This window comes from Eubalaena glacialis, chromosome 3 (assembly GCF_028564815.1).
Source record: "Eubalaena glacialis isolate mEubGla1 chromosome 3, mEubGla1.1.hap2.+ XY, whole genome shotgun sequence".
Classification (NCBI taxonomy): Eukaryota; Metazoa; Chordata; class Mammalia; order Artiodactyla; family Balaenidae; genus Eubalaena; species Eubalaena glacialis.
This window is the reverse complement of record NC_083718.1, coordinates 162,420,653-162,443,789: the sequence shown is the minus strand read 5'-3', so window position 1 is coordinate 162,443,789 and position 23,137 is coordinate 162,420,653. Positions and strand designations below refer to the sequence as shown.

At 42.1% G+C, this 23,137-nt stretch overlaps 1 protein-coding gene across 1 annotated transcript in view; it reads left to right on the top strand.

Annotated features, from left to right (window-relative positions):
• Positions 1 to 1,656: 1,656 nt before the first annotated feature.
• SMAP2 (small ArfGAP2) overlaps positions 1,657 to 23,137 on the top strand; it is a 47,429-nt gene continuing 25,948 nt past the window's right edge. Inside the window, exon 1 of the mRNA XM_061186731.1 lies at positions 1,657 to 2,167. Coding sequence (XP_061042714.1) covers positions 2,065 to 2,167 — 103 coding nt within the window. The 5' untranslated portion in view covers positions 1,657 to 2,064. The remainder of the gene's footprint in view (positions 2,168 to 23,137) is intronic.

The following is a 23,137-nucleotide window of genomic DNA, read 5'->3' as shown; positions in this document are numbered from 1 at the left end:
GATGAGGAGAATTTGAACTAAGGCACAATGATCACAATTAACTGGGTAATCTTGAGCCTTTCTTTCATCAACTTGAGACTCTGTTTCATCATTTTTTGAAAAATGATTATGTTAATACCTATCCTGATGGGGTTTTCTGAGGATTATAATATATAACATAAGCAAAAACTCTGATAGTACTAAGGCTCTGGAATCATAGAGATCTAGGTTAAAAACCCCAGCTCTACTACTCCCTAGATGAAAGAGTTTATTATTCTAACTCTCAGTTTGCTCATTTGTAAAATAGGTGTTAAAATAAGAAAATTTAAGTAAGTTAAAGTAAGAAAAATGATTACAAATGGGATATAGGTTGAGAAAATTAGCTTAGGAGGAAGGCAGAATTCCTTCTAGAGAAAGAACTGAGAGTTTGTTTAGGAAAAATACCTTAATGAACTTTTGTGTTTATGAAAGTCAAATCTCCTTAGGCATGGCTTAGAAGGAAAGAGCTTTAGACAGAGAATCAAATTGTTTCGATTGATAAAGTAATAGAAAATTTTAGTTTTTCTCTGATGAAAGTTTTGAGGGCATCCTGATGTTTGGGGGAAAGTAAAGAGATGGAGGAGAGTTTGCCTAGAGATAAGATAACTCTGAGCATCTGGTCTTACCAGCTTCCCTGATCCATTCTTCCCATGGCAGCAGTGACCTTTTAAAACCACTAATTGAATCATGTTGTTCCCCCTCCCCCCAGGACAGTGCCTGATACTTAAAAGTTTCTCAGTAACAATCTGCTAAGCCAATGAATGAACGGAATGAGTGAACAAAAACATTTGCCAGATGGCAGGTGGGTCCCTAAAGAAAAGGACAGCCATTGAGAAATTCTGTACTTACTACACTCTGTAGTGAGGGTGGCTTTGGACAGTGGTGTTTAATAATCATTTTAAAGTAGTTACCTATTCTTTTACTGTAATTACCCCTCCTATCCACCCCACCTCTCCAAATAACCTTCAGTAAAGGTCTGCTGCACAAAACTGCACTATTTTGGGAGGATTGAGGAATGAAACAAGAAAGTGTCTAGGCACCAGGCAAAACAATGCCCAAAGATGTCAGTAATCACAAGAGGAGACCTAATGAACAGGGGGACAAGGAATTCAGCAGGAGCATGCATGCATTCCAAGTGAGAGGTAACCAGAATCCTGTGAAAAGTTGGGGAGGTTGTGATGTCCTCTTATCCTGGGTTAGGAGGTTGGGCCCTTCTATTTGGCTGTTGAAGGAAAGAATAAGCTGGAGGACTTTGGAGTATTCACAACCAACACGTTACATAAGGATGGTAAATATTTAACTCGTAGAGAGGTTTTGGGATTATATTGGGATAATGCATATAAAGCGCTTAGCACAGCGCCTGGCACATAGTAAGAGCTCAGCTAATGTTAATTGTTTCCCTTCGCTTGCCTCTACTCTCTCCACTCGCTTTCCGCCGGCTCCATTCATTCTTTTCCAAGAACATGCAGGGGGCGGGCCCACTTCCCCCTCCGCCCCACCCAAGCTCCGCCCCTCACTTCTGCCGCGATTGGTTCCTGAGAGGGGGAGCGGAGGGAAGAGCCCAGTCCGAAGCGGTGGGGGCGGGGCGCATGCGCGGGCTGGGAGGGGTGGAGGAGGAGAGGAAGAGCTGCCGGAAGTAGGCGGCAGAGGTGGTGGCAGGGCGGGCAGCAGCTGCCAGGGAAACCGAGGCGCGGGACGCAAGGCTCGCAGACAGGCAGGCCTGGGGGTCGTCTCTGCGCCCGGCACGCAGGAGGCCTGAGCGCCCCCCTTGCCTGGGCTGAGGGTCCCTGCCTGGTCCGGCAGCCTCGTCGGGACCTGGGTCTTTCCCTAAGCCCGCCGGGGGGCGCCGCGCTGAGGGGCTGCAGAGTGGGGGGCGGGCGCGGCTGACCCGAGAAGGGGTGCCGGGCCGGGCGGTGGGAGAGGGCTCTCCCCCGCTCAGGAGGTGCCCCTGGGCGGGGGACCAGGAGTCCTCACCTCCGGACTGAGGCAGGGGTTTCTGGGGGCGAGGAGGGCGCGGCGCCCTCTGCCCCCGCCGGCACCCTGGCCATGACGGGCAAATCGGTGAAGGACGTGGATCGGTACCAGGCGGTCCTAGCCAACCTGCTGCTGGAGGAGGATAACAAGTTTTGTGCGGACTGCCAGTCTAAAGGTAGCACATCCCTCCTGGCGGGCGAGGGGTCCAGCCTCCGGGCGGCGCGGGGGAGGCGGCCTGTGTGGGGAGGGGGCGGTCTCTGGAGCTTAGGTGGCCCGGATCATCTAAATGGTAACGCGTGCTATCGTTGCTGATGAGGCTGCTAGGTGTTCTGCGGCGCCGGGATTGGTGTGGGGAGAGGTTGCGAGGGCGAGTGTGTGTGGTTGGGGGGTGGGGCGGTGGTGGTGTGGGTGGAAGTGGCGTGGTGTGTGCAGGTGAGAATGTCTGTATTTCAGGGCTCTGAATGAGTTCTGGGCCGACTGTCAGTCCAGAGGCAGCCCAGAGCTCGCAGCCTTCCGCTTGCAAAGCTGGGGGCGAACTGCGGTGGTGCGCGCGGGGGTGGGGGGGGGGGCGGGGAGAAGCGAGATGACGGGGAGGAAAACTGCTTAAATGATTTTTAAAGGTGGTGAGCGTCGCTGCCTGCTATTTGGTTAGCAGTTCCAGCTGTCATTTTACAGCCTTGCTGAGATCTGACAGAGCGCTTAGGTGGCTTTCCTCTTTCTGGATGTGTGGAGGGGGGAACTGCCTTATGCAGTGACACAGTGCGGACTTCTAGACAGCCTAGCCCTGGCTTGTGGAGTGTGTTGGAGGCCTGATGTGTGTGTGGTGGCAGAAACTAGCAGACTGTGTCTGTAGTGCAGGATTGGTTTAATCAGTGCGGAGGAGGAAGCAAGGGATACATCGAATTTGTTGCTTCCATGGCCACCCTTCTAAAGGTGAAATATGACCATTGTAGACTGGCAGAGCCATTTAGTCTTTGTTTTCAGTGCCCTCAAAGATTCATGATTTGATACAATTACAAATCAGTATGCTACGAAAGCTTGGTTATTAGTGAAATATTTGCACTCGAAATTGATAGATTATAAATATTTTGTTTCCTTATTTTCTTTCTGAATTCTTTGGAATATAAATTGGAGAAGTTGGGAAAATTCTTTTCCTTTTTGGTTTGGGTAGAAAGGGATATATTTTGGGAGCTATTGTTAATTTACTTTTGTTCATAATGCAGTGAATTTACCTGGATTGTTTGCCATATAGCATGTTGGGCGTATAGTACACAACAAAGGTTCAAATGTATTTGTATTTATCAATATTGAGAAAGGAAGTACATGCTTAATTGATGCTTTCACTTAATTACCTTTTATTTTAGAGAAGTAAGGTTTTTGTTTTGTTTTTGTTTTTTTGTTTTTATTTTTGGCTGCGTTGGGTCTTCGTTGCTGCACGCGGGCTTTTCTCCGGTTGCGGCAAGCGGGGACTACTCTTCGTTGAGGTGCGCGGGCTTCTCAGTGTGGTGGCTTCTCTTGCTGGGAGCACGGGCTCTAGGCACGTGAGCTTCAGTAGTTGTGGCACACGGGCTCAGCAGTTATGGCTCGCGGGCTCTAGAGCGCAGCCTCAGTAGTTGTGGTGCACAGGTTTAGTTGCTCCATGGCATGTGGGATCTTCCCGGGCCAGGGCTCGAACCCGTGTCCCCTGCATTGGCAGGCGGATTCTTAACCACTGTGCCACCAGGGAAGTCCGAGAAGTAAGGTTATTTAAGGAGAACAGGAGACAGATACCACCAGGGAAGTCCGAGAAGTAAAGTTATTTAGGAGAACAGGAGACAGATACTTTGATTTGGACACCTTGTAGTATATTTTAGTAGCCTTTACCAATGGATAAATGGCATGTGCCGTTAGGAAAGCAGGTCCCCAGGCTTCTCTCCTGAATTTTTGCATTGGCAATAATTCATTTTAAAAAGTACTTTAGAATCAATTTACGTTAAGTTAATTTCTTATAGTTGACTCTTGTGAGATCTTGTGCTAGATCTATTGGAAGATTCGGTTTAAAATTTAAGAGTATATCTCTTGGTTTTACTCAAATTCCCTTGTGTCCTCAGTTGACAGATCTTGAGTCACAGTGAAGCAACCCACTGGAGTGAGCACTGCTACATTTGGGGAGTCAGATGCCATTTTGATGATTAGTACCACCCCCATCCCCTATTTTGCATACCACTCTTATACTTACTCATATTCCTATAAAATATAGCACATGGAAGAGAGGTTGATTCATCACTTCTTCCTCCAAATTTTCCGTTGCTCTTTATCAACAGAATTACTGGGGATCAGGTAATAAAACATTAGTCAATTCATTCTTAATGAGAGCTAGTAACTGCTGGCCTGTAAACTTTATTAACTGCTCTTGATAATAGAATCCTTGTTTCTGAAACAATTTCTTTTCACAAATTAGCTTTACATTTTGGCTTGGTGGCTTCAGTGACTCGGCCATTGTATTAAAAAGGAGATGACAATGTGTCAGTCAGTCATCTTTCAGTTAAGACATTTGTTGTGACCTCAGTTTATCCAGTTTGTGAATTAGCTAGCCCCTTCCACTCTTTCAACTCCTTTTACTCATTTTCCCTCTCTTTTTTCCTGATTTTAGTTGTTGTAATCATCATGTGGACAAATGTCAGACCATGGAAGGAAGAGACACTTGCATCTGTAGATTAAGTTAGCTGTTAAGCTCTGGTAAAAAATAAATAATAATAATACATTTAGTGGGAGGAGGAATTTTAAAGCTGTAGGCTAAAATGAGGTTTGTACTTGAGTATTTATCTGTAGGTCTCATGTCCTTTCTTCCTTAGAAAACTGAGAGCTTAATTGTATAGGACCTGGTGAGTGACTGCTTGCTAATCCATTAATATGAAATCAGATGATGTAGCCCTGAACTGCAGACCTTTGAGCAGGTATTTTTGTAATGTTCCAAAATAACTCTGGCAATAAATCTTTTTTAAAAAAATCTTAAACTGATTTAAGAATGATATTATCTTTAGATATGTAATTTGAACATCAGAATAGAGAATAATCATGTGTTCTCTTTGTATAGTACAAGTTTTGTTGGTCCTGGGGTTTTTTAACTCTCTTGAGCATGAGACTCACCAGTTTCCGGTACCTCTAAGGCATTGAAATAATTTCTGTGTGGGAACGGAGGCTGCTTTGGTATTGCCTTTAAAAAAATGCTGTGACTTGCTTTAGGCTGAAAGATGTGGTTTCATCACCCAAAGCCCTTAAGTTATTGTGACCTTTAGGGTAAAATTTTGGACTGACTTAAGTTGTGGAAGAACAGAGGACAAACATACTGGAAATTTCAGATATGTTAATGGTTAATTCCATCTAGTTGAGGCCAGGTCCCATTTTTGGATAGACCCTTGGTGGGGTTATACTGGTCTAAGGTTTAGTCTTTAGCTCTGGAGTTGCATATTTTATCAGTGTGGCTGGAATAACCCCTAATCAACCTCGTCAAAGCCTGGTTTAGAACTTCCCTGGTGGTGCAGTGGTTAAGAATCCGCCTGCCAATGCAGGGGACACGGGTTTGAGCCCTGGTCCAGGAAGATCCCACATGCCATGGAACAACAAAAGACTTGTTTAAACTGGACACTATCTTATTTACCATGAAAGGATCTACATTTCTGATGACCTGAATACTTATATCCACTGCTGGGACACTCCTTTCTCAGTATCAAGGTTAGTGAAAAATTGAGAGCTGTTTAATGAGCAAAGAATTAGAATGGAAGAAATTTGATGGTCTTGAGGAATATTTACTTCCAACTGTGAAATACCACATGGAATTCTGGAGTCTGACAAAAACTTTGTAATACCTTTTTACTTCTCTGTTCTTCTGCTACATCCCATTTCTGAAATGTTTCACTTTGAATCACCTAACCATTGCCTTTGTTCCAACTCCCATTATGTATTCTTAAATTTCAATTCACTTTTTGCAAAACCACTTTCATGTGGTTCAAAATTCAAAAAGTTCAAAAGGGAATATGTACAGTGAAAAGTGGTGTTCCTGTCCCTGATCCCTTAGCCACCATTTTCCAGTGCTTCTGGAAGTAACCACTGTTAGTAATTTCTTATGTGACTTTTAAGAGATAGTATATGCATGGACAAAAAAACTACATTTAAATATATTTCTTTTCAGTGCTTTTATGCAAATAGTAGCATGTTACCCATGGCACCTGGCATTTTTCAGTCCACAGTATAACGTGGAGGGCATGGAGATTCCCTCTCCATGCACGTTAAAGAGCGTCCCCGTTCTTTCAGGGTATTAAGTTGAAAGATATGCGTAAGTGATTTGGAAACATCTACTCTCATTGAAGTCATCTTAGAAAGTGTCCTAGGCCCATCCATAGCACAGGTAGGCTCACCTTTCTGGTGGCAAAGAATCAGAGCTGTAGACTTTTGATGTTGGAACATACAGTTAAACTCCATTACTCTGCTTATTTTAGTTTTGTGACCTTCAGCACACTACCTTTCTCAGTTTAATTTTCCTCATTTGAAAAATAAAAATGCCTCGTAAACTAAAGTGTTACACAAATGTAAGCATTATTTATTATTACCATTGCTGAACTTGTTTATTTTATCTGGATTTTATTCATTTCACTTTCAGACTTTATTCCCTTAAATACTCTAGTTACTGGAAGCCACAGTTAGAATGACTCACTGAATAACTCACCGAATAAAAAACCACCTAGTTTTTAAGCCAAAACCATTTCCTATAGGACTTTATGGTACCCTTGAGGATGGTCTCTGGATGTTTCCTGACTCTTCAAAGTTGTATGAAAGGTTAGACCAGGGAATCTTTCTGTAGACATTTTTTTTTTTTTTAATATTAGTCCCAAATTTTAACTCTGGTAAATTAATCTCTAGCTTTGCTTTACTTTTGTTTTCTGTCAATAGCTAAGTCATTGCTTGTTAAATATCATTCCTTAGAAATGAACATTCCTTTCAATTTTTAATTATTTTAGCTGTATCTGTGGCACCTCTTAAGAGATTTTTTAAAATTGCATCAGATCTGGACAACAGAAGGAATTTTCCTTCCATCTCTAGTTGTTAAACACCCTTCTCCAGCCAAGATCAAATAACTTTATGGCTTTTTACAGCTAATGCACCTTAACTCTGACAGTTGTAGTTAGGTTGACAGTTTTACTGAAAGTAATTTATAAAAGTCCCCATTAGGTTGATATCTTTTAATATCAACTTGTTAAACCTGTTCCCTGGGAGATACTTTCCTATTTGTTCTCCTTGCCATTATCCAGTGGCAGTGGGATAGAGAGTACAAAATGCCTTATCTTTTAAGAACTCTTTGCAAGGCTGAGAGTACAATCCCACACTACATATATTCATTCAGAAAATAGTTCTTAAGCACCTGCTTTGTGTCAGACACTGTACCAAGACATGTAGATTAAAAGATAGGGCCTTTGGTTTCAAGGATTTTATAGTCTAATGGGCAAGCAGATGTGTAAGCAGATAAATGATGCAATGTAGTAATTATCATTGTAGGATTGTGTACAGGGAGAAATGAAAGCATTGAAGAAAGCAAGAAAGTCTGCCTAGGAAGTCATGGCTCAGAGAGACAAGTAGGCTATGTCTTGAATGATAAACATGACTTTGTCAGGTGAATTTAGGGCATTCCAGGCAGAGGAAGCAGAATGTGCAGTAGCCAAGATGTGCTGTACCGTGTGTGTGTGTGTGTGTGTGTGTGTGTGTGTATGTGTATGTGTGTGTGTGAGATTCTTTAGTATATTCTCACTACATGTTGGGGATTGGCAAGGGATAAGGTAGGCAGAGACCCATAAGGTTAAAATCCTAGCTCTGTTGTTGACTTGCTGTATGGCATTGAGATTATGAATATGCTTTAGACTCCCTGTTGTGTAAGAAGCCCCTAGTATTGGAAGTCCACCTGCTACTCAAATGGAATTATAAATATTGCAAACATGAAATGTTCTCTAACTGCTGAGTAGTAAGGAAGGTCTGAGTATTGTGCCCACTAGATCTCCATGGAAGTGTACCCTCATGAGTACATTAAACTATCTTAGAGAAGTCTAGTGAAATGTCAGCAGTAGATGTCATGCCATTTCTGGAGTTGGTGACGTTGAATTTTGAGGCTGAGCATGCTCTCATACTCAAGCAGTCTAAGGGTGTTGAATATTTGAGTGTGCCCTTGGTTGTTCAGTGCTTAGGATGTGTAAACAGGCAGTTGCAGCCACATCTCTCAGTATACCTTTCAACAAATCTATTGCTTTTAAATAAATCAGAAAATTTCCTTCTTTCTGCATTTTTCATCTGATGTCATTATGGTATGTAGGTGGCAGCTTTCTTGGGCACAGTTGTCTATATTACTGTTCACCACATGAGTCATTGTCGGTTTTTGTTCTGCCTGAAAATTCCATCTTGGAAATAATGTCATGCAGCTGGAGACCACAACACGTTACTCGTTATGAACGTTGCAGCTGGCTTTGTATGTTATGTTGGAAGCTACCTGTGCCATAAGGAAGAGATAGAGTGACTTATTAAATGGACTCAGACTCAATTCCTCCAAATGACATCCCCTGTGAAAAAGATGCCCAGCAAGAATCTGCATAAAACACGCATGTGTTTTACATTCTAAGCATACAGTGCCTAACTTTTGTCATTGTGTCTGCTTAAATCCTTATCACAGTTATACTTCTGTTTGAGCAAGTGGCCAGTTTAAGTAGACACTAACTTTGAAGAAGTTCTGTGTTGGCCCCTGGAGTGTGACAGTTCAGCATACCACATTGAAAAGGTAGGAACCAAGTCTATGTAGAGTAGAACCCCTTAAAGATAATTCACTTTTACCAAATTCCTCTATTGTTAAAGAAAGATTCCTCTGCTAGTTAACTTCTTAAAATTGTAACTTGCTACAGTTAACACATCCACTAGAATGTAAGCTCCCTGAGGGCAGGGGTTTTGTGCCTGTTTTGTTCACTGTAGTATTCCTGGCACCTAGAACAATGGTTGGCACAGGTCAGGCTCTCAGTAAATATTTGTTTGAACAATATAAATCCTTTGTTTCTTATTAGAAGAAATCCTTTATGAGTTATCTGAATATTTGTGCAATTCTTAGGAAAGCTAAGTTTTAAAATATATTTTAAAGTCAGGGACCCTTCAGAGAAACAGAAAGCACTGTAGGTGGTACAAGCAGAGGGAATTTAATATGGAATAGTTTCCATAGGTGATACAAGAGCCAAGAAGGTCAATGGGGTGGTGAGACAACCCAGAGATTGGCAACACCTGGGAGCTCCTAGGCCCCTAAGGAAATTAGAAGGTGCTGGTGTCACCAAAGGCCAGAAGCCTGAGCCATCTGCTGTGAGCTAGAAGCCTGGAAAGAAGAGCTGTCTGGTGGCAGCTGGAACTCGGACCAAGTAAGATAGAGAGCATTACCCTGGCTTCCCTCCTTCTCCTGCCTTTCCTCATCAGTGCCTCCCATTGGTGGAACTTACTCGGAAATCAGTTGGCAAGGGAGCCTGGGAGATGTAGTTCCCTGTGATAGTGTAGAGCAAGGGGAGGATCCAAGCCGAGACAGGCAAAGGCACAAAGGCACTTAAATCTCCAAGATGTAATTCTTTCTCCTGTAAGTAAACAGTTATTTTGGACAAGCAATAAGAAGGGTTTTCAGGCAGATAACCTCTTGTGCTTCAAAAGGATCTTAACTGTTGCCGAAACAGTGATTAGTCCTGGGAAGTAATGTAACTTTGTATAGTCATGTAACAAGTAGTGTAACTTTTATATAGCCATTGCCTATATAATTAGGATGTGCGGCTTCTGTGGAATCTGTATTTGACTTTTGGTCTCCACCAGGACAATTTATCGTTTGGTTACTCAGAAAATAAGTTCCCACCCTTTAATTCTGGGAAGCCTTAAGCATGATGTGTATGCACTGAGCTTGTCCCATCTACAACTAAAAACTTTGAGTCCGTAACACTTAAGACGTACAAAGAGAGTTTTGAGGATTGCAGCCTTAAAACGTGGTACAGATTAGACTTTCCTTGATCATTAAGGAAGTTTTCCTTGTGCCACGTATCTTTTTAAATAGTTTGATGGGTTTGCCTGTGCCGCCCGCCCCCCGATTCAGTCTGCTTACCACTGGGTGAGAGAGGTAAGATCACTGGACATACTATCTTCTATAGTGAACCTGAAAAATAAAAAATATTTTGTCTTATTTGGAAGGTTGCTGCCGCTCCATTTAAAGACAAAGCTTCTCAAGTTGTGGCTACTAGTTTTCTCCTTGATTATAAAGTGTTTAATGAGTTACGTGATACAAGTTTAGCACTTTCTAGAAGTGCTTTTTTTGTCAATCAGGTCACCTGCCTTTGGGCGCCTGCCACGTTAATGGAATTGGTGGAACTAGGCCAACAAGGGCTTTCAGTGGAGTGTATGTTTGCTTTTAGGCTGTTGTTTTCCACAGAAGCTATGGATAAGGAACCCTCATCGAATAAAGTTACCAATGGTAAAAAAAATTGCATAGGTTTCATTGTTTTTCTCTTTTCTCCAAAAATTAACTTCCTCTTCTCAGGTACTACTGTAATTCACAGATGTGATTGAAATGTAATTTGGTATTGTAAAAAGCGTATCAGCCTGCTTCCCAGAGTACCAGTTGTTCCCATCCAGTCCATTTTACCTTAAGAGGTACATCTATGCGTTTTTGAAGCCTCGTGTTTAATAATTACAATATTTCACTACTGTATTTGACTCTTCCATTTTCCAAACTTTCTCCTTCCCTACCCCACTCTTCTGGATCCTATATTTCCCCACAGGCTTTGTGGATGCTGGTCCATTGATGGCTGAACTGCAGGTCCCTTCCCAGTGGAAAACCCCAGAGATGAGCCAAATCTGCCTTCATCTGTGGCCATGCATCAGTGTAAGGTTGCCCTGGTGGTTGTCTTCAGTTTGTCCACCACTCCCCTTGACCCCCATGCTCCCTCCTGGGTGGCTGAAACGCCCTGGAATCCCACCTTTGTAACATATTGCTGGGATTTTATTATTGCTGCTCGTTTTCGTTTTCAAGTACTGTTAAGTAGTTTTCTGACCATTTTTGTTGACCATAGCCCTCTTTTCCCCATTTGTATATTTCCTATGGGTATTCTGGTTTGATTTTTACATACCTGTAGGATATGGTTTATTTAGAAAGTACTGGACTTCATAAGCCCACTCGGAAAATGCTCTGTTGATCCTTATTTAATTTCAAGTCAAAACTTTCAAAAAGAAATGTCTTAATCGGAAACAATGAGAACTGGATCCCTCAAGCTTCGCATCATTTCTCCTCACCCAAAGAACAAATGTGTAACTTTCTCATTTTATCCTGTGTTGAAAATAGTAGAGCAAATACAGGAGGAAGAGAGACATATTCTCAGCTGTAGCTGATAAGACTGTCCCAGCATAGAGATGTGAGAAAATAGAGCACCTTTTCTTTTCCTCTATTGAAAATAGCCATACTGTCTTTCACAGCAGTTGCTAGTGATGGGAAGACCATAAATCCCGATGCCTCTATCTCAGAGCTTACAACTTTAGATGTGAGTTTATGTGTTAATCCTACAGTGTTACTTCCTGAAGTGCACACGAAGTAAATTTTAACTTCTTCCTCATTTCTTATCTTAGTGGAAGTCCCCTCTGTGTGTGTGTGTATTTAGAAATGAGATCTCTAGTGTTTCAAGCCTTGAGTTAAAAACTTTGTCTTAATATTGTTTAGACGGTTTTTGTTCTATCTAATGCCTTCGAAAAATAATTTCGTACAGAATTTTCCATGTGAACTGGTAATATCATATGCTGGTGAGCGAAGGGGCATTGGTGTCTTTTCTTGTTGATACTTTACCACTTGGGTTATAACTGACCCAAGCCCTCTGATGAGAAATAGAAAGGAAACTCCCTGTTCTTATCATGATGCTTGTGTTCAAAATAGCTGGCAACAACGGACCTAATGGAAACCAATTTGTGTGATGGCTGATTTGAAAAAGAAAGAAAAGATTCAGGCTCTTCTGCTGTGTTGAAAACATTTTTATTGAAATAATAGCTGTAAGGACTGGGGACTTTGTCTCTCTGAAGGTAGATGTGAGGGGTTGGGTTGGAGGAACTGTTTCAGATCGAGGAGAATTTTGAGCAAAGGTCTTTCGTAGAGTGTGAGTGCTATTATTATTATTTTTTTTAAACATCTTTATTGAAGTATAATTGCTTTACAATGGTGTGTTAGTTTCTGCTTTATAACAAAGTGAATCAGTTATACATATACATATGTTCCCATATCTCTTCCCGAGTGCTATTATTAACGTTACTAGCTTTTATGTGAGAGAAAGGAAGCATCATTAAATACAACATTGGAATCAGGAAGATTCCAAATCACCTCCTCTGAGCATTCTGACTTGGTTTTGAGCCTAGTCTGTGAATAGGCACCAGGCACAAATGACTCAAATCAAGGGCAGAGTAAAAATAAGGCTCAGTTTCATTAGACTTCTTATGCATATAAGGGGGAAAAAGGGACTTCCTTGGCGGTCCAGTGGTTAAGACTTCTCGCTTCCACTTCAGGGGGCGGGGGTTTGATCCCCAGTCGTGGAACTAAGATCCCACATGCTGGATGACCAAAAAGAAAAAAGAAAAACAAAAAAATTTGTTATCCATAGGAACAGACTCCCAGACCAGTTGTGCTTATTAGCTAAACATCATTAGATGCTTTTCTTTAAAAAACAAAAACTTTATTTTTTCTCATTATGAAAGTTATTCATATTTGTGATGAAAATCATTGGAAAGTATGAAAAAGTATGATGTAGAAGATATTTCATATAATCCTTATCACCCATTTTTTATTTCCACTTATACTATAATAATTTTATATCATTATTGTTTTGCTTAACATTTATCATAAGCATTTTTCATGACATTAAAAACATTTAAATGCCTTTATTGTATTCCATTGTTTGAATATATCATTACTTAACTCTTGCCCAATTGTTGGACCCTTGGGTCTTAATTTTTCAGTGTTATAAGATAATGAGACATTGTGAATTTTTGTGTTGCTGTGAGACTAATGGGTTATTTATGTGTTCAGAGTTGAGTAGTTATGTGGGCCCTCTAATTTTAAGGAGTTGTCAGGGAGTCCTCTGGGTGGAGCCCATGTAGGGATGGCCTTGCCGTGGGGGCAGTTCATTTTGAACTGCCTCATGGCAGTGGACATTTGAGACAAGGAGCACAGAGGTCTGGGGAGGATCCAGGCTTGACCGTAAGGAACAGATTTATGGGACATGATCACAGCAAGATGGGCCAAGATATATTCTTATATCTCACGTGCAATTTCCACATTATATACTTGGTATGTGGAAATACTGTTGGGCCGTTGATCAGCATCTTATGTTGTTCATACAGGCCTCCTTCACTTAAACTCAGTCCACTGAGGACGAGGATTAGAAGCCCGACATTGGTGGAAAGGGGATAACAGCTACTGTTTTTTGTTTTTGTTTTACAAAGCTTTCCTTAGACTGTGCATTCCATGAGGTCAGGGACTGAGTCCCGTGTCTTCCTGTTAGCTAAAGCACAGCATCGGGTACATAGTGTCTGTGTCTCCGTCGTGAACACTATTCTAGTTATGCGTGTTCAGATCATAATCTTGTTTAGTTTTTTGAAAGTCACCCTCATACTCTTAACTCAGATATTTGAAGCTCTGTGACACTGCAGGAAGCCAAGCAGGTGAATCTCAAGGTTGCTCTGTGGCAGTTGCTTCTGTGCACCATCTCTTTTGTGTGCTCTGGCATCTGTACCACCTTGAAAGCTGGAGCCAGTCACAGAGCTGGTATTCTGCCCTTTCCGTAGGAGGTCTCAGTGAGACACACCATTTTAGGGGAAATGGAGCAGGGAGTGTAAAACGGGAGGCTGAAATAGCAGTCCTTTAGCCTTTTTGTGGGCTGGGAGTAAATATTTAGACACTGTCCTCAGGTGCTGTAGAGATTAATCATAACCTTGCAACACTTTTAGAAGCTCCCCTTGTTCCTGCTGGAACAGGTTTGTCTAATTTGAAGAACCTTGCTTTGGCTCTTTCGAAGCCGCGATTTTTTTCCCCAAGAGACCTGCCCTGAGTTCCTCTGGGTAATGTCCCCTTTGCAGGAACTTTCTATCCACACGGCTGGCATCTTTGTGCCACCTGCTTGCAGCATACCTTCCGACCTGTACCTAATTATACCCAATTTTGAAACACCTGGCTTTTGAAACATAGTGAATATCTTCTTTTGAAAGGGCAAATCTCCACTTTTTGCTCTGCTCCCTTAAGCCAGGGCTGTTTCGATGACTAACATTCTGCGTGTCCCTGGACTAACCATCTGTACTTTGGTCCCAGAATTCATTTCTATTCTGCAGTTTCTGTAGAGATGAAAGTTCTCTAGCTTTTGGATACGGTTGTGATTCAGTTAAACTCGCACTGGTTTTCCATCTGTTTGCCATTGGTTGGGGCTCCTCTGATGTGTTGGGAAAGCTGCACACTGTCGTGGAAGGGAGAAGTTCACATGTCTGTGGTCTTGTACAAGAGTTCATTTGCTGACTCGGAAGGTTTTGTGTAAAGCCTCTCTCTGCCTGTGTGAAAAGCACGAGCTTCCCTTCAAACAAGTGAAAAACAAGTTCTGCCTGGCTGCTTGTTCTTCGCTGTCCTCCACTTCTGGGCTTCCTCTGAGGAAGAGGAACGTGGCTGGGAAGGGGTGTGGATGAGCCTTCACACACAAGCTCAGGCCCAGGGCTTTCCAGCAGCAGAGAGTGTGTATGTGAGAAGAGAAAAGAACACCTGAAGAACAGGATATCAATTTAGGGACTATTATTGAGCATCTACTATGTATAACACACATTTGGGGTGTAGAAAGATGTTTCTCATTCCAGTCCAGCTGATGATTTCTTCTATGAACTTGGGTAAATGACTTGACCTCCCCGGGCCTTAGATTCTCTGGCTGTGCTTGGACTAGATAATCCTTAAGGTTCCTTCCAGTTTTGGAATTCTGTATCTAAATGTTTATCTGTTTGTTACAGAACAAGAGAAACGGCTTTTCCACAGGATTGGCATATTCTTTTTTTTTTTTTTTTTTTTTAAAGTTTGGGGAACTTGGTGCAGGCCCCGTAGCTGGCAAGTGGTAGAACTCCTATTTGAAATTGGAGTTGTATGAATCCAAAGACTGTTTTCTTTCTTTTTTTTTTTTTTAAAATTAATTAATTAATTTATTTATTTTTGGCTGTGTTGGGTCCTCGCCTCCGCGCGAGGGCCCTCTCTAGTTGTGGCAAGCGGGGGCCACTCTTCATCGCGGTGCGCGGGCCTCTCACTCTCGCGGCCTCTCTTGTTGTGGAGCACAGGCTCCAGATGCGCAGGCTCAGTAGTTGTGGCTCACGGGCCTAGTTGCTCGGCGGCATGTGGGATCTTCCCAGACCAGGGCTCGAACCCGTGTCCCCTGCATTAGCAGGCAGATTCTCAACCACTGCGCCACCAGGGAAGCCCAGGATTGGCATATTCTTATATCTCACATGCTTCAAACTAAGTGGCTTCAAGATGGTTTCTCAGCACTATTGATGTTTCGGATACTTCTTTGTTGAGAGGTTGTCCTGTATAGGAGGTAAAGCAGCATCCTTGGCGTCACCTACTAGATGCCAGTAGCACCCCAACTTTCTGCCAGTTGTGACAACTAAAAATGTCTCCAGACATTGACATTGCCACTTGGAGGGAAAATTGCTTCAGTTGAGAAGCACTGCTCTAAAGAAACAAGAGTGGTACTGTTTGAATGTGGCTATTTTTATTATCTATTTTCATATTGGTCCTCTGCTGCTTATTACCTGTCCTGGGGATGGAGGATGAAGAACAATCTCATTGGTCAAGAGCTCTATCACCTTTCTTTGGTAGCTTCTTCTAAAGATATGCCTCCCCTCAGTGGGCAGGCTTCCTTTGCATCTTCAGTATTTTTTTCGGAATATGAGAAGCTATTGGTTGTTGCAAAGAGGAAGCTAAGGCTTTAACGGGAAGTAACTTAAAAAACATAAAGAACTAAATGTCCCCAGGGGGTGAAGACAATAACTTCTAGAGAATCGAGTTAAACATCTGTTTCCTGAAGTGAGGTCATGAGTGATAGGAAATTAGTTTAATTATAATGTCAAGTTTTGAAATATCAGGTCCACCTGGCTGACTTTGAAATGATTGCCCAGCTGTTAGCTCAGCGATCCATCTCTACACACCTCCAACCCCCAGCCTGATGAAAGCCACTGAGGTAGTGATTGAAATGTTCTAGCTCTCTTATAAGATCTGGGTTTTATCCTTATTGCTTTTGCTACAAAATGTTGGTTTTATTTTATTTAAAAAAATTTTTAACCATTTTTTTGAAGTGTAGTTAGTTTACAACATTGTGTTAGTTTCAGGTGTACAGCAAACTGATTCAGTTATATATATATATATTCTTTTTCAGATTCTTTTCCATTATAGGTTATTAAAAGATATTGAATATAGTTCCCTGTGCTATACAGTAGGTCCTTGTTGTTTATCTATCTTATATATAGTAGTGTGTATATGTTAATCCCAGAGTCCTAATTTATCTCTCCCCCACCCCCAAATGTTCTTTTTAGGTTGAATTACTTTACATTTGTCCCCAGTGTCATCTTTTTCTCATCTCTTTTCAATCCACATTCTTGGCTGGGTTGGGTGCAGAATGATGCTCTTTGCTGATTGGGGTAGAGTGTGTTCTATGAGCATCCTTGCTGGGATGCTCTGCGATCCCAGGGCCATGACTGAGACACTTGAGCCTGTGTCAGTCTCTATCCCTCAGTCCTGGCAGGCTCCGTGTTCCATTCCAGCTGAGCCTTTGCCGGAGTAATTGGCCACATGGAGCCTTCAAGCCAAACAATTGTTTGTACTGAGATAGTCTCACTGTTTGGCTCCTAATCAAATAATCTCCTTCCTGCCCCCAATGAAAGCAGCTATTTTTTATTTCCTCCCTCCCCTTTTCAGAGAAGCCATGCCTCAGCTACCACTCTTCTTGCTTATTCATGAATGCTTTAAGCAGGGTCTTTGTGTAGAGGAAATTAGCTAGAGCCAAAATATCCTGGCTAACCAGGCTACAAGGAACATTAAGGACACCCTTCCTCCTAATTTTCTATGTAGGATATTTAAATCACCTTTGTGTGGCTTTCCGAGTAATAAGGGATTCAAACCTCAAGTCCACATAAGAAAAATACTCATTCTGGGTTTTTAAAAAGTATGCTAACTTAGGCAGTTGTTACCTAAAGGAGCTCACAAAATAAAAACAAATATAAAACCCAGCAACAGAACAAGCATAGATGAGTGCCACAGGAGAATGACAAAGTGTTGTGAGAGTCAGAAGAGGAAGGAAAAAAGGCTTGATGGAGACAGTGGATGGAGCAAGATTTTCACAAAATGAGGTTTTGCAAATGGAAGTAATAGCCCACGTAGAGCTATTTGTGAGCAATATTAAGTTGATCCAGAAAGTATAAGTAGTCCAGTTTTCCTTATTTGTCAAACCTGTGAACCTCCAAAACATGAATTCAGGAAAGAGAATCCACAGGTAGATACGGAAAGTTGCCCAGGTGGCCCCAGTGTGTCCTGCTTCTCTTTCCCTCTTTGGGTGCTTCTTCTGGATTATCGATGCTTTCATCGCATTGCTGCCTCTGCTCTAAAGCTCTGGCTCATATATAGACACAAATCACTTCCTTTGATTCTTTTCCCTTAGCCCTGTTAACACCATTCAGAACTTTGAGTACAAAGAGGGAACAAAAAAGGGAACTTATCACAAAATACATGAAACTAAAAAACAGCCACCCTTGTCTTGGAAGGCTTAACTTCTGATCCTACCTCGCTCGGCTTGTTCCCAGTCCCTGTTCTGTTTCAGAATCCTGAGGTCACTTGCCTTAGCTTCCTAGGACCAGTGTAGATTCTTAGTTACCTTGCTTGATTTTTTTTTTTTTTTTTTTTTTTTTCAGCACCAGGTCCTCCTCCATATGAAAGGTACTGTCTAAGGACCCACCACCAGCAATGTTCTGTCTAGAGACCTTGACCCAGAGGATAAAGCCAAACTAGCCTTCCTGTGCGGCTGCTCACTTAGGGCTCTTTTACTCATTTCTCAGTGGATAGGCATCCAGCCCTCTTCCTAAGGTTACTGGCATAATCAGAGACCTCATCCTCCAGGCTGAACTCAAGATTCTCCAGAAAGAGAGGGGCTTCCCACTTGGAGGCCCAGCACTGTGTACCACAACTTTCATACTGGTCTCTCATGGGAGCATTTATTTAACAAGAGCTATGAACATACTGGTTTTTTTTAGAAGGGAAAACTTTTATTTTGACTTCATAAAAATTTAAAACATTTCAACAGCAAAGCATTTGCTAAACAAAATAACAGAGGTTAAAGAGAAATTTAAAAACAAGAAACAAAAAATTGCAAAATGTCAATTCCCCTAATCTATGCATTTAGGGCTAAACCAATAAAAATAGTACTGAGATTAGCTGGGGATGTTGTTATTTAGTTTTTGTTTATTTTTACATTGTTTTAAAAACCAATCAAAATTTATAAGGATAAATATTGTTACTTTTATAGATTTTTAATGACAGCTTGTTGCATTTCCTGTATTGTTTCAAATGCCTCCACCTGGTCGCATCAAACTTCAATTGATGCTTTAAGTAATAGAGGATCTTTTATTGCAGCCAAAGTATAGCAGGTATGCTGTCTAATTCTAGAGTCCAATGAAGTAGAAATAATATATTCTTAAGCATTATATTAAACCCTATCTTAGGAATTATAGTAAAAGCAAATGTAGCATCAATTGAATAACAGCCATTAACTAAAGAGAGAAATCAAGAGGACTTTTAAAGACAGAAAATATTAGGCAGATGTCCTACTATGGTTGTGGATATTTAGGAGGTGGCTGCTCTGGAATTAAACCTGGACATGACCCTGGGTCCCTCAGCCCTCACGGTTTGACCTCCTCCTTCCCTGGGAACCTGATGAAGGAGAGGGATTCCCTGACCCTCTCGGGCCTCTGCTTGCTGAATAGCAGGGCAGAGGAGCCCCTGGGGGAAAGCTGGAATTTAAACCCTGCTTTGGCCAATTTTGTCTCCTGTGACCATTTCTTTTCTTAGCTTGTTGAGCTTTCTCTCAGTCAACAGAGATGCCAGCCAACTTTGTTGAGGGTTTTTTCTCATGGGACATGATCCATCTTTGATAGAAGGAAATGTTTCTTTCTAATTCTCTCTCTAGGTCTTTGGCCAGCTTTCTGTAGGCGTTGCACTTGGGGTGTACACTGCTGATATTTTCGTACACTTTGGGAAGTTTCTTCTTTACTTCTAAGCAGTAAATTCCCTCCTTGATTAACTTTGTGCAAAGTTTCATTATATGTTCTTGATGTAGTTCAGTCACTATTTGAAGTTTCAGCTGAAGCTTTTGAATTTCACTTTCAAGCTGTGAATATTCAAATTGCAAAGAGGGTTGCTCAGTTTGGAAATTTCTCATTTGACTTGTAAGCTCCTTTTCATTTGATTGTCTTCACATAATTTTTTTTTAATTAATTTATTTTTGGCTGCGTTGGGTCTTCGTTGCTGTGCCTGGGCTTTCTCTAGTTGCAGTGAGCGGGGGCTACTCTTCGTTGCGGTGCACGGGCTTCTCATTGCGGTGGCTTCTCTTGTTGTGGAGCACGGGCTCTAGGCGCGCGGCTGCAGTAGTTATGGCATGTGGGCTTCAGTAGTTGTGGCTCACAGGCTCTAGAGCGCAGGCTCAGTAGTTGTGGCGCACGGGCTTAGTTGCTCCGCGGCATGTGGGATCTTCCTGGACCAGGGCTCGAACCCGTGTCCCCTGCATTGGCAGGCGGATTTTTAGCCACTGTGCCACCAGGGAAGCCCATCTTCACATAATTTTTAAAATGTTCCTTGCTTTTCTCCTTCGAGCCTTTTTAAGGAAACATTTAAGTAACAGCATGGATGAGTTTCTTTGAATCAACTTCTGACTCATAGTCTAGGTGGTCTCCATTTTCTGATCCATTCTTTTTGTCTAATCCCAAATTGCCATCATCCACATAATCTCTAAAGAGAGCAGGTAAATTTGTCCTCTCCAGCACAGTTTTTGTCATAAATCTTTTTAGCTGGCTCTTTTTATGATTTACAACCTATTTCACCCGTGTAGTTGAGTTTTCAAGCATTTTTTTTCTTCATTTCCCACACTCTATGCCCCCATCCGGCAGCTTCTCGGGAAAGCAATCCTAGGCTTTCCTGAAAATGAGTGTTTTCAACCATACCATCCATTCTTTCCCTCTGAAGTTGTTCTGCATTCTTCTGAGACGCTTTTAGGGTGTTTTGGCACCAGTCACTAAGGGTTGGAGAGAGTTTGACGTATCTTTGAGTAACCATGTATGTCCTTGAAGGCAAGCCACCATCCCTCCATGAAATGAAAGTTTAGGGGCTCACTTCTAGTTCTTTTTCGAGAAAATCTACTGTGTTCTCAAGTAAAGAGGTGGACATGTTTAGATTATTACGTTTTGCCATACTCAAGGTTTCTAACGTCAGAAGACTGGCCTCTGCTGCAGGCATCAGCTTGTGTAATCAGTCTAATCTTCTCACTGACTTTATGAGATTCTTCAACCCGGGCAGAAGATGTTTTGGCTAGCTCTTTTCCCCTCTTTAAAATATATCAGCTCTCTACTATGAAAACAATCATAGCATCACATACCAGAACCTCCCAGGGAAACCCCAAGAGACTTGGGCCTTGTTTCAGGCTTTTAGAGAGCACCACCAGCAGTACTGCACAGCTGCCTGCTCCAGGACTGGCTGGAAAGACACCTTTGTGGCAGTCGGAGGCCCTCTACCCTCAGGTAGATTCTACCCTCAGGTAGAATCAGGGACTCACCTTGTCCGGGAGTCCCTCAGTCTGCCTCTTGTCCCCAAATCAGAGAAAAGCCTCTGGGTGTCTGTGGGTGAGGGTCACCCTCTCAGATTTCTCTGTGTGGCTGGAACCTGGCAGCTACACACACTGTTTTAGAGGAAGTGATGTCTTTGTTGGTGTATAGAAATAAGAAGAGGAATAACAAGAATTGATTCTAGAAAGGCCCAGATCATGGAAGAATTTAAGCCACACTTAGTTTGGAGTTCAGTTGGCAGTGGGGGTCTAAGTTACATGTCTTTGAATGGGGCAGTGACATCATCAGCACATACCTTGGCAGAATGTCCTTTTCAGAGCCAAAAAAAAAAAAAAAAGTTCAAACTAGGACCTGGTCCTTTCCCTTCTGAAGTATTCTGGGAAATAGAGTTGAGTAATAAAGGTACAGGTTGTTTGATTTTGGTAGTCTTTATTACCAGAAACATCACCTAAGTATACATTAGTTACCGTCCACTGCTGGGATAGCCAGAAGGGAAGAGTTAGAGCCTAACCTGCAATAAATCTCTACCTTCCAATAATAAATAAGGCAAATAAGATTGATGTGGAGCTAAATTTACTAAAAGTTAATTGCCCTTCCTTCGGTCTTTTCAGAGTAGTTTAATTAATTTTAGAGATACAGTTATTATCTTTTAGCCCATAGCGTTGTGGCTAGCAGGGGTCAGGTAAATACCATGAGATATGTACAAGCATGTTACTGGACTAATCCAGCGCAAGTACTGGTTTTCCTAGGATTTAAAGGAAATGAATAGCCAGTGTATAGAGAAGCTGAGAAAGCTGCTGCACCCAGCAGTAGACATGTGCCTTGTTCTAGCGCTGGCCCTTTGGCTGTTTTATTGTTTTAGGCTTATTACTTTCTGTAGGCTTTTTATCAATTGTATTTAATTTTCTCCACCACCACCCCCGCTCCAGAGCAGAGCAAAGTCAAGGCCAATCCATTGTCTGTAAGCACTGCTAACAGCAAGAGAAAGATTAACAATGTCTCCTCCTTTTTTCCCACTAGTACCCATTCCACTTCCCTGTTGATTTCCTAGTGTTACAAGCTTTAATGTCTTTAGAGAAAGACCATTTTATTTTATTTTAAAAAGAATTTATTTATTGGCTGCGTTGGGTCTTCGTTGCTGCGCGCGGGCTTTCTCTAGTTGCGGCGAACGGGGGCTACTCTTCATTGCGGTGTGCTGGCTTCTCCTTGCAGTGGCTTCTGTTGTTGCGGAGCACACGCTCTAGGCGCGCAGGCTTCAGTAGCTGTGGCACTCGGGCTCAGTAGTTGTGGCTCGCAGACTCTAGAGCGCAGGCTCAGTAGTTGTGGTGCACAGGCTTAGTTGCTCCATGGCATGTGGGATCTTCCCAGACCAGGGCTCGAACCCCTGTCCCCTGCACTGGCAGGCAGATTCTTAACCACTGCGCCACCAGGGAAGCCCCAAAGACCATTTTAAGTTATCTGCTGAAATGGGTTTAGATGTAGACTAACTAATTATTTCATCAATGAGTGCTCAGCAGTGTTCTACTTCACTAACCACCTTTTTCTGGTTACCTGATAGGAGGATAATGTTGCTTTGTTCGTCTCCATGGATATCATAGCAGTTTGTTTGCTACATCTGTTCTGTCATTGACCTCCTGGATTAAGTTGGCTCAACTGGCTTGTATTTTAGTTGAGTGTAGAATAGCTGCTCTCTTCTTCTAGAATCTCCAAACCTCTATCTGTATCTTGCATTTTTTGTTATTTTATATAAATAAGGGAGTAGTATAGAAGCAGCACCAGGAGGTAAAAATGGTAAGAAGGCAGATCAATGGGACTCAGTGTAAAGAAGGCATCTCTAGTATTCAATGCCATCCAACAGTAGAATGGCCTTCCTTTTGAAATGGTACATAACTGACTTAGTACCAGAGCTGTTGAGGGAGGAACCAGATAAAAGGATCTCAATGACTAATGAGAAGGTTAGACTCACCGACTTCTAATGTTCTTTCCACCTCTGATTTTCCAATTTTAAATTCCTTGGTGTAGTATTTACCTTTATTCTCTAATCAATCTCAGAAATCTTTCAATTTGTTTTGTCTCAAACATTTAAGAAGATTAACTTCTGCTTTTTCAAATATATGAACGTGGACAGTGTCTCTCTTTGACAAAAGGAAACAACATTCTTACAAGATGTACCGGATGGAAAGGGACTTACTTCTCTTGCAGAGCGTACTGAGAGCAGAGGTTGATTGAGTAAGCTTTT